General features: G+C 37.8%; 1 protein-coding gene across 1 annotated transcript; it reads right to left on the bottom strand.

Annotated features, from left to right (window-relative positions):
- Positions 1–6442: 6442 nt before the first annotated feature.
- Positions 6443–13884, bottom strand: LOC114471507 (uncharacterized). The gene is made up of 11 exons (XM_028460344.1): positions 13566–13884; positions 13351–13485; positions 13051–13193; positions 12813–12949; positions 12612–12705; positions 12342–12471; positions 11916–12133; positions 11658–11835; positions 10974–11098; positions 10577–10812; positions 6443–6509 (listed from the first exon to the last, which is right to left on the bottom strand). The coding sequence occupies exons 1-11, from the start codon at positions 13657–13659 to the stop codon at positions 6443–6445; spliced, it is 1557 nt and encodes a 518-aa protein (XP_028316145.1). The 5' UTR covers positions 13660–13884.
- Between the last annotated feature and the right edge of the window lie 134 nt (positions 13885–14018).

Here is a 14018-nt window from a genome sequence, read left to right on the forward strand (position 1 = left end):
CAGCAGAATGACTTCGGTCTGTCAATCAAAGCTAGGGGGTTGGACCTTGGCTTGAGTCTTTAAGATCGATTAGTTTTCCTGGACATTGGTCATGGCCGTTCTTTGACCGACATGGTGGTAGCAATGTGTGTGTGTGTGTGTGTGTGTGTGTGTGTGTGTGTGTGTGTGCGTGTGTGTGTGTGTGTGTTAATGTGTTAATATGTCCACTCCTCCACAGCTTCCTGTTGAACGTGTGTGTGTGTGTGTGTGTGTGTGTGTGTGTGTGTGTGTGTGTGTTAATATTTACACTCCTCCACAGCTTCCTGCTGAGCTTCACTCCTAACATCATGCAGTGAATACAGATGTGTGTGTGTGTGTGTTCCTTATAACAGAAGGTGTGACAGATGTTAAGCCGTGTATCATTCATTCATTTGTTTTTCATTATGTAACAAAAACATGAAAAACAAAAAAAAACTACTCATTATTTATTTCCAAAACCAAAATGAAAAAACAGAAAACACCTCATTCCCCGAATTCAAGCTTTTTTGCTTCGGTACAGAAAACAAAAAACGAACACCTTTATTAATTTTCTCCATTACCGATTTGCCAAAGTACGTGACCCGGAAGTGTACTCTCATCCGACGCTAACGGCTATGCTCACGGCAGTTCGGCATGACAAGATCGCTGCTTCCAACTGTGGATCCGAAACGTGTCCTTTTTGCTTGAGCTTGTGTTGGGCACAGAACGTCCTCACGGACACTCGGAGGATTTAGAGACTCCTAAATGTTGCAGAGCTAAAGATATCTCGGAATGTGTAACGCTTCACTTCTGGGTCATGTACTTTGGCAAATCGGTAATGGAGAAAACGAATGAAGGTGTTCAATCCGTGTATCAACCGTTCATTCGTTTTTTATTACGTAACAAAAACATGAAAAACGAGAAAAACACTCATTATTTGATATTTGTTTCCAAAACCAAAATGAAAAAACGGGAAATGCCTTGTTTTTCTAATTAAAACTCTTTTGCTTCGGTAAAGAAAACAAAAAAGGGAAAATGAACACCTTTATCAGTTTTCTCCATTACCGTTATAGACCAGAATACGTGACCCGGAAGTAAAGTGTTTACCATGACCACAGAAATAAATCACCTGTCCTTAGATTTGTCATGGCTGGACTGGAGGAATATAAGGTGTTAGTAGCAAAGATTTTCGCAGACGGCAACACCTATGCTGAGATATCTCTAGCTTTGCACAATTTAGGAGTCCCTAAGTCCTCCGAAATGTCCGTGAGGAGGTTCTGTGCCCAACACCAGCTGAAGCGAAATGGACACGTCTCGGATGCACAGTTGGAAGGAGCGATCATGTCAGCAATAGACAAGGTGAGATTTTAACAATATTAAAATATACTTGGGCATTTGATTAATATTGTTGCGATAGTGATGTTGGTGTCTTACGATTTGTCTCTTACTTGTAGTTACGTTTAGCGTCCAAGGCAACCTGCTAGCATTTAGCATCGAAACCGTATTACATTTTAAGATTGCTATAGCTTTTCAGCCATCACATTTATTTTAGTTTAGAAGCATTTATTTAACATACTTCTAAAACCAGGAGTCGTAAGTCCTCAACGGTAAATACAAATCGGAAGGTCTGAGATTATTTCAGGTAACGAACAATAACAATTGAATAGAGTGGACTAAATTAATATATTAGAATACATAAACCATCTTCTTTATCACAAACTTTAACCCTTTCTTATGTGATAGCTGACAAAAAATAAAATCATTGATCTTAAAACAAGAAAACAACTTGTAAACTACACTAATGTTCTCGCCCTATTTTTAGGTGAAGGGCCCATGCATGTGTTTAAACTGATGACGTGCAATTAATCGAAATTCCATTACGATTTCAATTATCACATCCAGCAATTAAAAAAATAACATGATCGAGAAAAAAATAATTTAAAGAAATAATTTTTTAATGCATTTTACCGGTTTTATTTGCTAAAAACATATGTACATGCATGGAAAAGTCATTTTGTGTGTATTTGGACTATTTGGTGTTTTTTAATTCATTTTGTGTTTTTCTGAAGTCATTTTTGTGTTTTTAAAGTAATTTTGTGTGTTTTTAGAGTATTTTGTGTTATATTTATACTATAATATAAATAATAAATTAAAGTAAAAAGTGATTTCAATTATGGTTAAAATAATCTTGATTTTTAATTTTTCTATATTCGAGCAGCCCTAGTACATTGTACTCATAAGTTTGTTTTAGAATTCTTCCACGAACCCATTTTTCAAGCAATTGTGCAGAAACTTTAATTAATGTTTGCTTTGCTAACTGTGTAATTTTAGTTATTTATTAAATGTCTTTATTCTCAAACCCAACAGACAGGTCCATCTTATGGTCGGAAATTCATGACAGGATACATGTCGTCTGTAGGGGTGAAGGTAGGAGAACCTCGAGTAGGAAGGGTTCTGAGAGAGATCCACCAACCTTATCACGAGTTGCGTCGCCAGGTAAGTTGACAACATGAAATTTGACCAAAATGTTTTTTTAAAGTTCAGTTTCGATTAACAGAACAAAGTGGAATGGCATAAGGTCCAAAGATAATTAACCATAGTTTTTTGTTGTCGTTGTTGTACCAGGGAACCTGCAATTTGAATCCAGTTCCTTATCATGCAGAGTTTATGGGACACAAGCTTCACATGGATCAAAATGAGAAGCTGGCGATGTTTGGTGTGACACGTGTGTTGGCGATTGATGGATTCAGCAGCCAAATTATTGCTGAATCCACCATGGCAATAAAGAACAACCTTATTATTTATGAGGATGTTTACAGGTAAGATTATTAAAATAAAAAAAAATAAAAATATATATATATATATATATATATATATATATATATATATATAAATGTTTGTGTGCAAGACTAACATTTAAAAATTGCTCAATTTTTAAAGCTATTATAAATACATGTACAAGAACGTCTCTTGCAGATAATTTCATTAGATTGTTAGTCATTTTTGCAAGATTTCAGCCATTCAAGGGGTTTCTTCTTGTACTTTATAAAGTTTTATCTTTTGATAAAAAATAGTGATAAACTTTTACTGGCAAAAAAACAAATCCTTGTTTTTAACAAAGACATTGCTGTGCTATGGTTTTGTTTAATCAACTTATTAAACCTCTTAGAGTTTAATCTTGTGTTAAAAGAGCAAACATAAATGTTTTATTTCGCTACCAAAATGTAACTTATTTTGGTTTAATGGAGAGGAAACTGCTGTGAATGTCATCATTGAATCACTGATGCACAATTATAACCTACTGACTCTGTACATGCAAGAGAAGTTCTCAACACAGATCCAACCTGAGCAGATGACCTTACATCCAAACAACTTCCTCAAGGGTGAGTTTTGTCTTGATAATTTATTAATAACTATTAATAAGTGTTTTTAATGATATTGGTTCCAAACGTCAGTGAAGTTAGCCAGGTATACATCACATTAGTGACAGGGAAATATTTCTCATCTATCATTTAATCTTGTAAACCAGGGATATCTGAGGTTTAGTTATTCATTTTTGTCTTTGTCTTTGCATTTTTTCAACCCCAAAAAAATCTATCCGGTTAACATTTTAATCTTAACCAGAACAAAGAGGTCAGAACACATTAGTCCAGTTTTAAAGTCTTTACACTGGCTCCCAGTCAGCCTCAGAGGAGACTGTAAAGTTCTGCTGCTGGTTATAAATGTGTGAATGGGTTTGGTCCAGAATACATCAGTGAGATGTTAGTCAGGTATGAACCCAGCAGGTCTCTGAGATCTATGGACACAGGTCAGATAGTGGAGCCCAGAGTTCACAGTAACCATGGTGATGCTGTGTTTAGTTGTTATGCTGCAAAGAAGTGGAACAAACTGCAGCAGAGCTGAAGTCAGCATCACATGTGAACATTTTTAAATCAAAGTTAAAGGAACTTTTTTTCTCTACTGCATATGATTGAGAGAGAGATTTATGGTCATGTTGATGATGTCATGATGATTTTACTGATGATTTTAATTGATTTTACTGATGATTTTAAATGTTCTTATTGATTTTAAACAATTGAATGTTTTATCAAGCACATTGAGTTGCCTTGAGTATGAAATGCGCTATACAAATAAATTTGCCTTGCCTTGATCTAATTTATCACCACATTTGGAAACTGTTCAAACAGAACCTCCGTGTGGAAAGGATTTGGCCAGAGGTCAACAACTGGGTGAACCATCCCCTAAAGCAGGCTCTCGTTCATCTCCAGGATCAAGAAATACTTGACATGCAGGACAACGTAAACAAATTTTGTGTCTCCAATTTCACATGCCACGTGAGCCGAATTGGACTGAGCAGGGTTGTAAAGTCCTGGCTTGGCCTCTGGAGGGGGCCCTGGCTTTAAAGAACTGAAGCTCGTGGCGCAGGCGACATCAACAAAGGGCGATCTGGGGCGCCCGGGGGGGCTAGGTTGGGGTGCCTGGGGACCGGCGGGGGGACTCCCAGCGGCCCCCTGGTGCCTTATGCGGCTTGGGGTGTGGTCATCCGCCCTGGGCGGGCTGCTCCTGGTGCTGCATCCATTCCGGGTCCTCCTGGCCTGGGGTCGGGTCCCTGCTGGCTCTGGGCTCGCCGGCGGGTGCCTGCCGGCTGCCCATTCGGCGTGGCTCTGGTCGTCTGCTGGGCGTGGGCTTCGGCTCCTCCGCTGGGGTCTCGGGCGGGGAGTTCTCTGGGCCCTCCCCTCGGGAGGCTGGGCGCGGGGGTGTGGGTGGTGGTGGGGGGGTGGGGGGCTGGGGGGCCTGGGGGTTGGGGGTTGGGATCGGTGGCGTGGTGCGCTGGGTCCTTGGCTCCTTGGGGCCTTCTCGGGTGTGTATGGGGGGCCAATGGCTGCCTCTCGGCTTGGGATCTTGGGGGCGTTCGGGGGGCTGCTTGGCCGTGGGGTGGTCGCCGGGGGCCCCTAGATTTCCCGCTCTTTCTGCTGGCCCGACTGCTTCTTCGGGCCCGGGGGCGGCTCATGGGTTTTGCAGTAGCGGTTCTTGGAATCACATTTGTCATGAACGCACTGGCCTTGGGCTGTGGGATAACACTCATACTGGGCTCAACCATAGACACGTTGTTCCCAAATACCTGTTTTATGGAATTTCCACTCACTTCCTCCTCTGCTCACAGCCACCACCATTATTCCTAAGCCGCACACTGGTCACCAGACTGGCTTGATAACACAACAATAAACACAATATACACAACCACAATTTCACATCGCATCACTTGTAACTTATTGACTATTCCCCACCCATTCGTTTTCCTATCTTGTATCCCTCCTCCCTGTTAACTCCCCCCCCCACCCCCCTCACCCTGGTGTAACACTGCCCTCTCTTTTTTACATCCTCCCTTTAATAAAGTATTTACCCTTCCCTAGGGAGGGCTGGTGATGGTCACAATTATGCAATGAAATAAATTCATTTATTTAATTGCAATAATAAAATATGCATTGCTGTTGAAAGATTGCACTTCTTGTAGTGTTAACCTTCAACAGCATGTGCAGACAAGGTGAAAAAAAAAAAAAAAAAAAAAAAAAAAAAAAAAAAAAAAAAAAGTAAAGTCCTGGAACGCTCATAGGATACCAGGTAATTCATCTGTAATATTCATAAGTTTATGTCAACTTGAATCATGTTATTTGAAAGTTTAAACATCATATTCTATTTTAGGTAGAGGGATAACAAATAATCTTGCAGGCCATGGTTGTCCAAAAAGAATTCCCCCAGAGCTGTTACCAGATGCTGCTGAGGCTGCAAATGTGTATGAAATGGAATTGGGGTCTTCTCTCACATGGGTGTCAACCTTTGGTTCTGACCCATTTGCATCCGAGGAACAGCGGTGTCAGGCCGAGCAGCTGTTTGGAGAAAGATTTCCTGATATGTCCCTCCTTTTTGATACCGTGGTCAACAATGACCACACTATGTTTCAGGAGGCACTGCTTTACCTGATCAGAGTTACTGAGAGATGTCCTCTCTAAACACAGTAAACATGTGAAATGAGCAAATGTAAACATTTTGTTGGCAAAGCTGTGGACCAACTAGATAAAACATCTTTTTCCTGAGCTTCATGTTCTTTTAATACAAAAGTTGTAAAACCTGGACTGACTGCAGTGATAACATACACAGTATAAAAAAACAAAAAGCAGTGCGTCAGTCACCACAACGGCATGTCAACATTTTTTTTTACCTGAGTGCCACAACATGTGAATTTAACAAAAATAAAGTTAAAGCAATAACATTTTTTTTACTCATTTGAAATAAACCCAACAGCTAACATCATGATGGGTTGAACTATTGGAATAACTTTTCCAGTGGTGCCAGAGCATCCGAGAGCCCAGAGACCTCATGAATGTTGTCCTCCATGTCTACACAGCGACCTTTAGGGCAGTAACTGTGGGTCTCAATCCACTTTTCAATACAGAGCCTCCAACCAATAAGGCTTCTGCAACAGGTAGAGAACATTGGATTCTTCACTGTGCCTGTAGAGAAGAAAGGGGGTCATTTAGTGATGGTTTTTCTTTCTGATCTAGCAGCAGGTCTGCTCCTTCAAAGCAAAATTAAATTTCCAAAACATTTTAAAATCAATTGCAACCAAACCCAGCAGTGAAATTAATTTTTTTTATTACACTGTCAAATGAATCCACAGCAAAGCAGTCAAACCTGTGCAGACAAGGCAGGCAAAGACCATTTTCAAAGCTGTAACTTCAGCCTCTGAGAGGGACAGTGTGGTTGTCAGCGTGTTATGGGTAAAACCAGAGAATTCCCTGATCATTTGGGACACGTCTTTGAGTCCTTGAGCTGCTTCGACAACTTCTTCAATATTTGCAATCACGTCTTAGAATCCAGCATCTTCTCGTCGGCTAAAAACACAGAATCAGAATCGTTTTTTATTGCCAGGTACATTTGCATATACAAGGAATTTGTCTTGTGTGGTGCACAGGAAAAAACAAGGCAAAAAAAAAAGTAAATAAACAAAATAAATCTGAGAAGAAAAAACAAGGCGGAAATAACAAGTACCTAAATAAAAAAGTATGTGAAGCAATTTACAATATAAACAGTAGTAGTGCTGATTTTTGTTTTTTTTGTGTATCGGCATCGGCCCTAAAGAATTCATATCACTCTATCCCTATACAGTAGAGCTTTGAAAAAGAAGATGTCAATACAATAAGACATTCAAATACACTTTAATTCTAAGATCCCACAGAAATCATTATTGGTGGATCATTGATGTGTAAATGAAAAACCCACATAATGGGTGTGCAGTAAAAGTAAAAGAACAACATGCTCCAGTTTCCTCAGTCTTCTCCTCTTGCTCACTTGTAACAGCTCCATCTGTTCTTCTGGCACAGCAAATATTTTTCTGGTACTTTGTTTCCAAAATGCTGACCCTTGAGAAAAAAAACACATGGACAGTAATTTTCATGTAAGTTTAATGGAATAAAGTGATGTCACTAAAAAAATAAAATTATAAATGTTAAATGTGTTTGTAATATTAGAATTACATGTATGTAGGAGCTACTTAATTTAGCTGTAAGCTTTGTAATATTTGACTTGATTTTTAGTGATGTTGTATCTCATAGTGTTGATATAAGTTGTTTCACATCAGTCATTCAAACATACCTCTTGTTCCATCAGAATCACATATTCTGTTGCCCTGACGATCAGTCAAAACAAAGGAGTCCTGCTGTCCCAAGGACTCTTTCACCTTCATGGCAATAGGGGCCACTGATGCCTCCAACTCAGAAAACCGGACCGTTACCATTTTACTCGTCTCCAGCTTTCCATTCACAACCTCAGCAATGAAAACACTCCTAAAAATTGATAATATTTAGTTATTTTTTCCTGTGTTTATGAAACATTCATTTTTTTTTTCTTATTAGAACTCATTTTAATGTTGTAGATGACAACATTGCCAGCTGACATTACTCCAGCTAAATAAATCTGAAATTAAAAATTATTTCAAGATAAAAACTGTAATAAAAGGGTTGCTCTTGAGTCAAAGTCCTTTTCTCGCTCTAGATTTTGTCATGCCCCCACACATTATGCAGTACAAAATTTTACATTGTGAATATTTATAATAACTCCAGAGATGGTTTTGTTTTCTCATAAACAATGGCATTTTATCATCCAAGTGTAGTACTAATGTTCTTTAGAGTTGTCCATCCAAGTAAAATGTGGTTGTTCAGTTACAGCTCGGACAGTGTGAAAAAGTTAAAAAGCTGGGCATGGTTGAGTGGAAATAGTAATATATATGAGTAACAAAGCAAATTCAAAGTGAGAAAAAAAGTTTGTCACCTTGTGAACGTTTTGGTGGTACTCCTTGAAATAGGAGCGGTGGGATTGGTTGCTGTGCTCGAAGGGCGGTGGAAGGAAAACCGGACAGGTTGGCCTGACTGGGGTACCTCTGATATTTTTTCCTCACCGTGTACCTCATAGTGGCCTCTAGGTGTGAGGTCGAAGGAGGTAAAGTCGCCATCATTTCTTGAAAATATGGCCACATTGGTATCATCTGTGAGATAGATGGTTTCCTTTTGAACCTATGAAAGGTATTCATAATGTTTATTTTAGATAAGGTCACAGTTAAATCCATTTTATTCTTACTTTAAAATGAAGATCAAATCTATGACTTGATAAAACATTTTTTAAAATCAGACAAACTGTGTACAAGGTAAAATGGATCACAGAAAAATAAATTAATAAGGAAATAAGAAAGATGACTATGATTTGTGTGGATGCTTACTAACTCTAAACATAAGTATAATTATACAGGGTCATTTGTTTCATTGGGAAAATATTGTTGAATGTCACCATCTAATTGTAATTCAGTCTCATTCAAACGTATATTGCACTAACAAAGTTGACAAGGGAGGTTAAAGGTAAAATGTTAACAGAGATTAAAATAACCCTACATCATAGTTGCCAGACTCAGTCTGTGAGAACTGGAGTATGTAGTGACCACTGATCCACCAAGGAGGGAAAAAAGTGCTGACACACTAGTATCTTAAAAGTTTAGGCAATAACACCAAGGTTCCCAAAGTGGGGTATGTAATAAAAAATAAATAAAAATTGGAAACTATAATATAAATATAAATTAAACAATGAGGAGCATCTACATTGTCACAAATCATACACAGCAAAAAGTGGAGTGTTGATTCAACTCCCACAGAGTCAATTTTAACACTTTTTCAGGGTTTATATAGCTCCACACTCTACAGAGTTAAATTAACATTTTCAAAATAGTTAAATATCTAACACTGTGTCAGAGTTACTTTTTAACTCAATAAACTGGGTTAAATTAACACTAATCGAGTTATTATTAACACTGATTCAGAGTTACTTTTTAACTCAATAAACTGGGTTAAATTAACACTAATCGAGTTATTAATACTGATTCAGAGTTCCTTTGTAACCTGGTTTAGTGAGTTACATTAACAAAACATACAAAGTTCTTACTTCTAATTATGAAATAATTTAATATAACTAGTAGTAAAATTAAAATGATTGACAATGACATAATTCCAAGAAAAATGATGCATTTGCAAAAATATTTATTTTATGGCTCTTCTCCCATTATACAATTAAAAGATTGTGAATGAAGGTATGACATATAAACTTTCATTTGTAGCTCCATATGAGCTTTGAATATCAAAAGGTTGGTGACATTTCAGTTCCATTGTTTTTATGACATGCTGTTTTTCTGTTCGTTTCACTTTGAACGCATGGTGATGGTCATCAAAGTTCACTGTAAAAAGCTCCAGTGTCAGTAAAAAAATGTCATTTTCAAGCAAAAGTACATCAAGTATTTCACCAAAGACTGGCATCTCTTCCTCCATTGAATTGCAAACAACAAGTCCAGCTCTGTACTCAACGCCATCAACTTTCACCCAACTTGTTTCGAACACCTCTTTTGACATCATTTGAAGCATTTCACTGTTGACCACATATCTTGGAGAAAATGATTTGATGGGCCCATATTCCTTTTTTTTTAAAAGGAAAAGTTTCCCAATGGAAAGCAATGGCCATCTGATGCCTTTTTGCAAGTGATTTGGTTATGTTTTTGAAGTTTTTTAAATAATTTTTAAACAATTGGTGCTTCGCCTCAAACCTCATAGACCAGACAAACAATAAGAGGCCAATTTTCCAAATAGAAGATGGATAGTGAATCATAAAATGATGCTTGGGAATCAAGTTTCTTTGAGGACACAAGTGCTTGAATAATTTGTGGTGGTCAACAATGAGATTTTTCAAATACACAGTCATACCCAAAGTGAGAGAAGGAGAAAGAACAATGTCCATTATTTGGAGTAAGAGTAGTAGTAATTCCCAGTGTCCGTTTCCCGCTGGAATAATGTCACCAAACAAAAGAGGGATGTTTTTCACGAGACACAATGTCTGGATGGAGTTCAAGCCAATGCCATTGCCAGCACTATCCAAAATGATTTTTGTGGGGCGGTTTTTTCTGTCTAAAAAACCATAGTCAAATCCATAAATTCGGGAAAGCAAGTCCTGTTCTGATATAAAGTTGTTTATGAGATATTGAAATAACAGTTTGGTCTCATACTGGGCAACACCTTCAAGAAGGTCATGCATTATATCAAATGAATAGTTATTGCAAACATGGAAATCAAATGCCCCAATGAAACGGTTTGCCTGGCAAGGGATGAGATGTTTGTCCATGGAGATGTAGAAGCTGTCGATGTTCCTCTTCTGGCGACCAACGGCTAGGAGGTATGGCTGCTGGCACTGCTGATTCCGAAGATGCTCCTCCAAACTGCAGCAAGACTAAGGGTTTACACAAGGACAGGGGACATTTGACACAAGTTAAATCAGAGAAAACAGCATGACAGAAGTGAACACAAACACCCTCTGTAACTTGTCTAATTTGTTTCATCCACCTCTTGACCACCTTTAAACATGATAAAAATGAATAAATATTAAATTACCTTGTGAAAGACGACAAGTTTTTTGACTGCATCAGAGGCGCTTATTTTTGGAGATTTCGGTCCCCCAGGTGGTGGCGGAAGGAGATATAACAGCAACAAAAGGGAGGCCATCTCTTTGTCATAAGCTATAGACAAAGAACAGACAGAATGAATTGACGGAAAATACTTTGAAATGCATTAATTTGATATTTTTAATTAAAACGAGATTAGAATAAAGAGCATTTTCCTGTTGAAAGTTTGTGAATTCTGGAGGCTGAACAGAATGGTTTGCAAAGGGTTAAAAGCAGTTACAATGTTGAAAAGATTGAAAATCCTGAATTTTTTAAGTTGATGTGTGCTGCAATAAATTGTAAATTGACAGTTAAAGGATGTTAGTGAAGCAAGAGCTGAGAGAATAGAGCCCCCAATATATCTGATTTAAAAACATCAATCCTCAAATGTTTAAATGGTGAATATAATGCTTTAAATTTTATGATCAACTAGTGAACAACCATAAGCCTTCACTTAGTAGTAGGCAGTAAACATCTTCTTTTGAGTCATTCACGTTTATTTCTTAGAGAAGAAATAAACAATCTACATTGAAGAAATTTAGTTACAAAAAAATTTAATAAAATCAAATAATTCTTATTTAATAGAGTTTTGGAATGTAACTGCTTGTAACAAATTCTAAAGAGCAAAACTCACTTGTTGCCTCATCACTTCCTGGTTGACTCTCTGCTGACTGAACCAATTCACGCAGCTCCGGTGTTGAGGTGAGCTGCTTGGCCTCTTTGATGACGTTAGATCTGAAGATCGGATCCCATTTCTGAAGCAGTCTGGTGGATACCTCATCATCAAACAGAAGAGTGAAGTCTTGATTCACCTGTGAGAAAGAAAATATATTACTACCACCTTCAGAACCAAATTTCAAGTCCTTCAAAACATAGACCACTGCATACTTACTAATCCTTTTGTATCCATGAATCTTGGGAAGATAGACAGGATATCAACAATTTTGGCAGGGTCATTGATAAGTTTTCGACGATGTTGAAATGTCTCTCTCATCTTTTGGAGAATTAAAGAAGTGTCTGTTGCATGGTTGAGCAAAGAGATTGCCTCTTGGCAGGCATCTCCCTCAAGCTGCTTCTCAACATCACTGGATCGTTGCAAATTAGGGCCCCCTGAAGGAAAGAACACAACAGTTTAAAGAAAATAAGCCCTATCTGCTGATCAGATAGGTAAATAAAAACAAAATAACATTTCAGACCTACAAACAGAGTTGTGGAAAAGGTGAGAACATAAGACCCTTAAACCCTTTCATTCAATTCTATACTGGTTGACATCAAAAATGGTGACTATAGTCTAAAAGGCACTTAGCAAGTATGTTACCTCCTCCTCCCCCTTGCGAAAAGCCAGTGGGGCTATTTGGAGCTACAGATCCTCGTCGACTCTTTCTTTTGACTGTCTTCAGACGCCAAGAAATGTAGCCTGTGCTGCTTGCAGCTTCATAGAAGTGTTCCTAAAATGGAAATTAATTCACAATGTGTTGTCACTCATAAGTAATCTTAGAATTTGAACATCCCCTCAAACACAACCCAAAACATACAAATTATGTAAAAAAAATAAAATAAATAAAAGTAAAATAATAACTATACATACATAGCCTTTCTTGAAGTAAGGGTCTTTGAGGGACGGGAACACAGTCACTATCCCCAGAGCATATTCTTCTATAATAGCTTTGGTGGGGATGTGCCTGAGAAGAAAGATTGAGGTGGAATTATTTATGTAATTTGCATTCTTTATGTAATGGTTAAACAGTTATTTTTCTTATCAAAGTCTTAATAAAGAGGACAAGATTACCCATGTTTATCAATCATGTGGGCCACTATTATATTGACCAGTAGTCTTCGGGTAGCATCTGGAAGAGTTTGTGTTGTGTGATATTCCTCGAGAACCTCTTTACCACCTGAACTGGTTTCAAGTAATGTTTCGATCAACTTAAGGAAAAAAAAAGAAAGCCAAGAAAAATTGTGATTAACAGCAGAATAATAGATAGATACATTTAAAGAAATCTGTGAGAAGTGAGGATTGTTGCAACCTTTTTAGCAGACGCTGCATTGATTATTCCTTCAACTCTGGATTTCTTCCTAGGGACCTCATCTAGAAGTATAGTTGATGCACTTGAACTGAAGCTAGATTCAGACCACTCAGATGGAGAGGACAAGGAGGAATCGGAAAACCCTAGAAGGAAAAGAAAAACAATTATTTTGCACTGCAAAAGTGAATTACATTAATTCCACAATATACTTAACACTGTTGACAGATTTGAGAAAAAAATATATAGGTTACACCATCTGGAATTGGATTGGGTCATACCATTGACCGCTACATTTCTTACCATCATTTGAGAAAGCTGTTAGAACCAGACTGCCTTGGCTGACAAGGTCACTGAAAATGTCTTCATCAACTTCTGTACCCGTTGTATCTTTGTACACTACTTTTGCGTCAGGTGGCATGCAAAATCTCTCAATGACTAGAAAAAGATAAAACAGACTTAGATAAAATCCCATACACAATATTCATTCAATTTTTAGTCTATATGTAAAAACAAACCTTTTTCATGGAACTCCATGAAATCAAACTGTCCATCGACATCATTCACCTTCACATACTTCTGCTGTTGGCAGTAACGAACCTGGATCAGCATGCTGAGACCTACAAAAAACAAATAAATTAAATTGACAGTAATAAGCACTTGATGTAAAAGACAAAACAAAATGAAGCAATTCAAGTTGAAATGATTAATAACACTTATAAACACACATCATGCAGGTTATACCCTGTAAAGACTGTCAAAGCTTTGACACACATGCAGTGGATTTTAAAATAATCCTGTCAAGCTTGGTCACTTAGTCTGTACATTTGCATGGCCCGATAGAGTGCATCTGCGATTTTTGGACATGTGAATGGTAAAACGAATCAATGGTGCCCCCTTGAACATTTTATTTGCCCCAGATTTCTGTGATGAATCCTGATCAAATGTTACTCACGTCCGTTTTTAGTCTT

Source organism: Gouania willdenowi, chromosome 10 (genome assembly GCF_900634775.1).
Source record: "Gouania willdenowi chromosome 10, fGouWil2.1, whole genome shotgun sequence".
In the NCBI taxonomy this organism is placed as follows: domain Eukaryota; kingdom Metazoa; phylum Chordata; class Actinopteri; order Blenniiformes; family Gobiesocidae; genus Gouania; species Gouania willdenowi.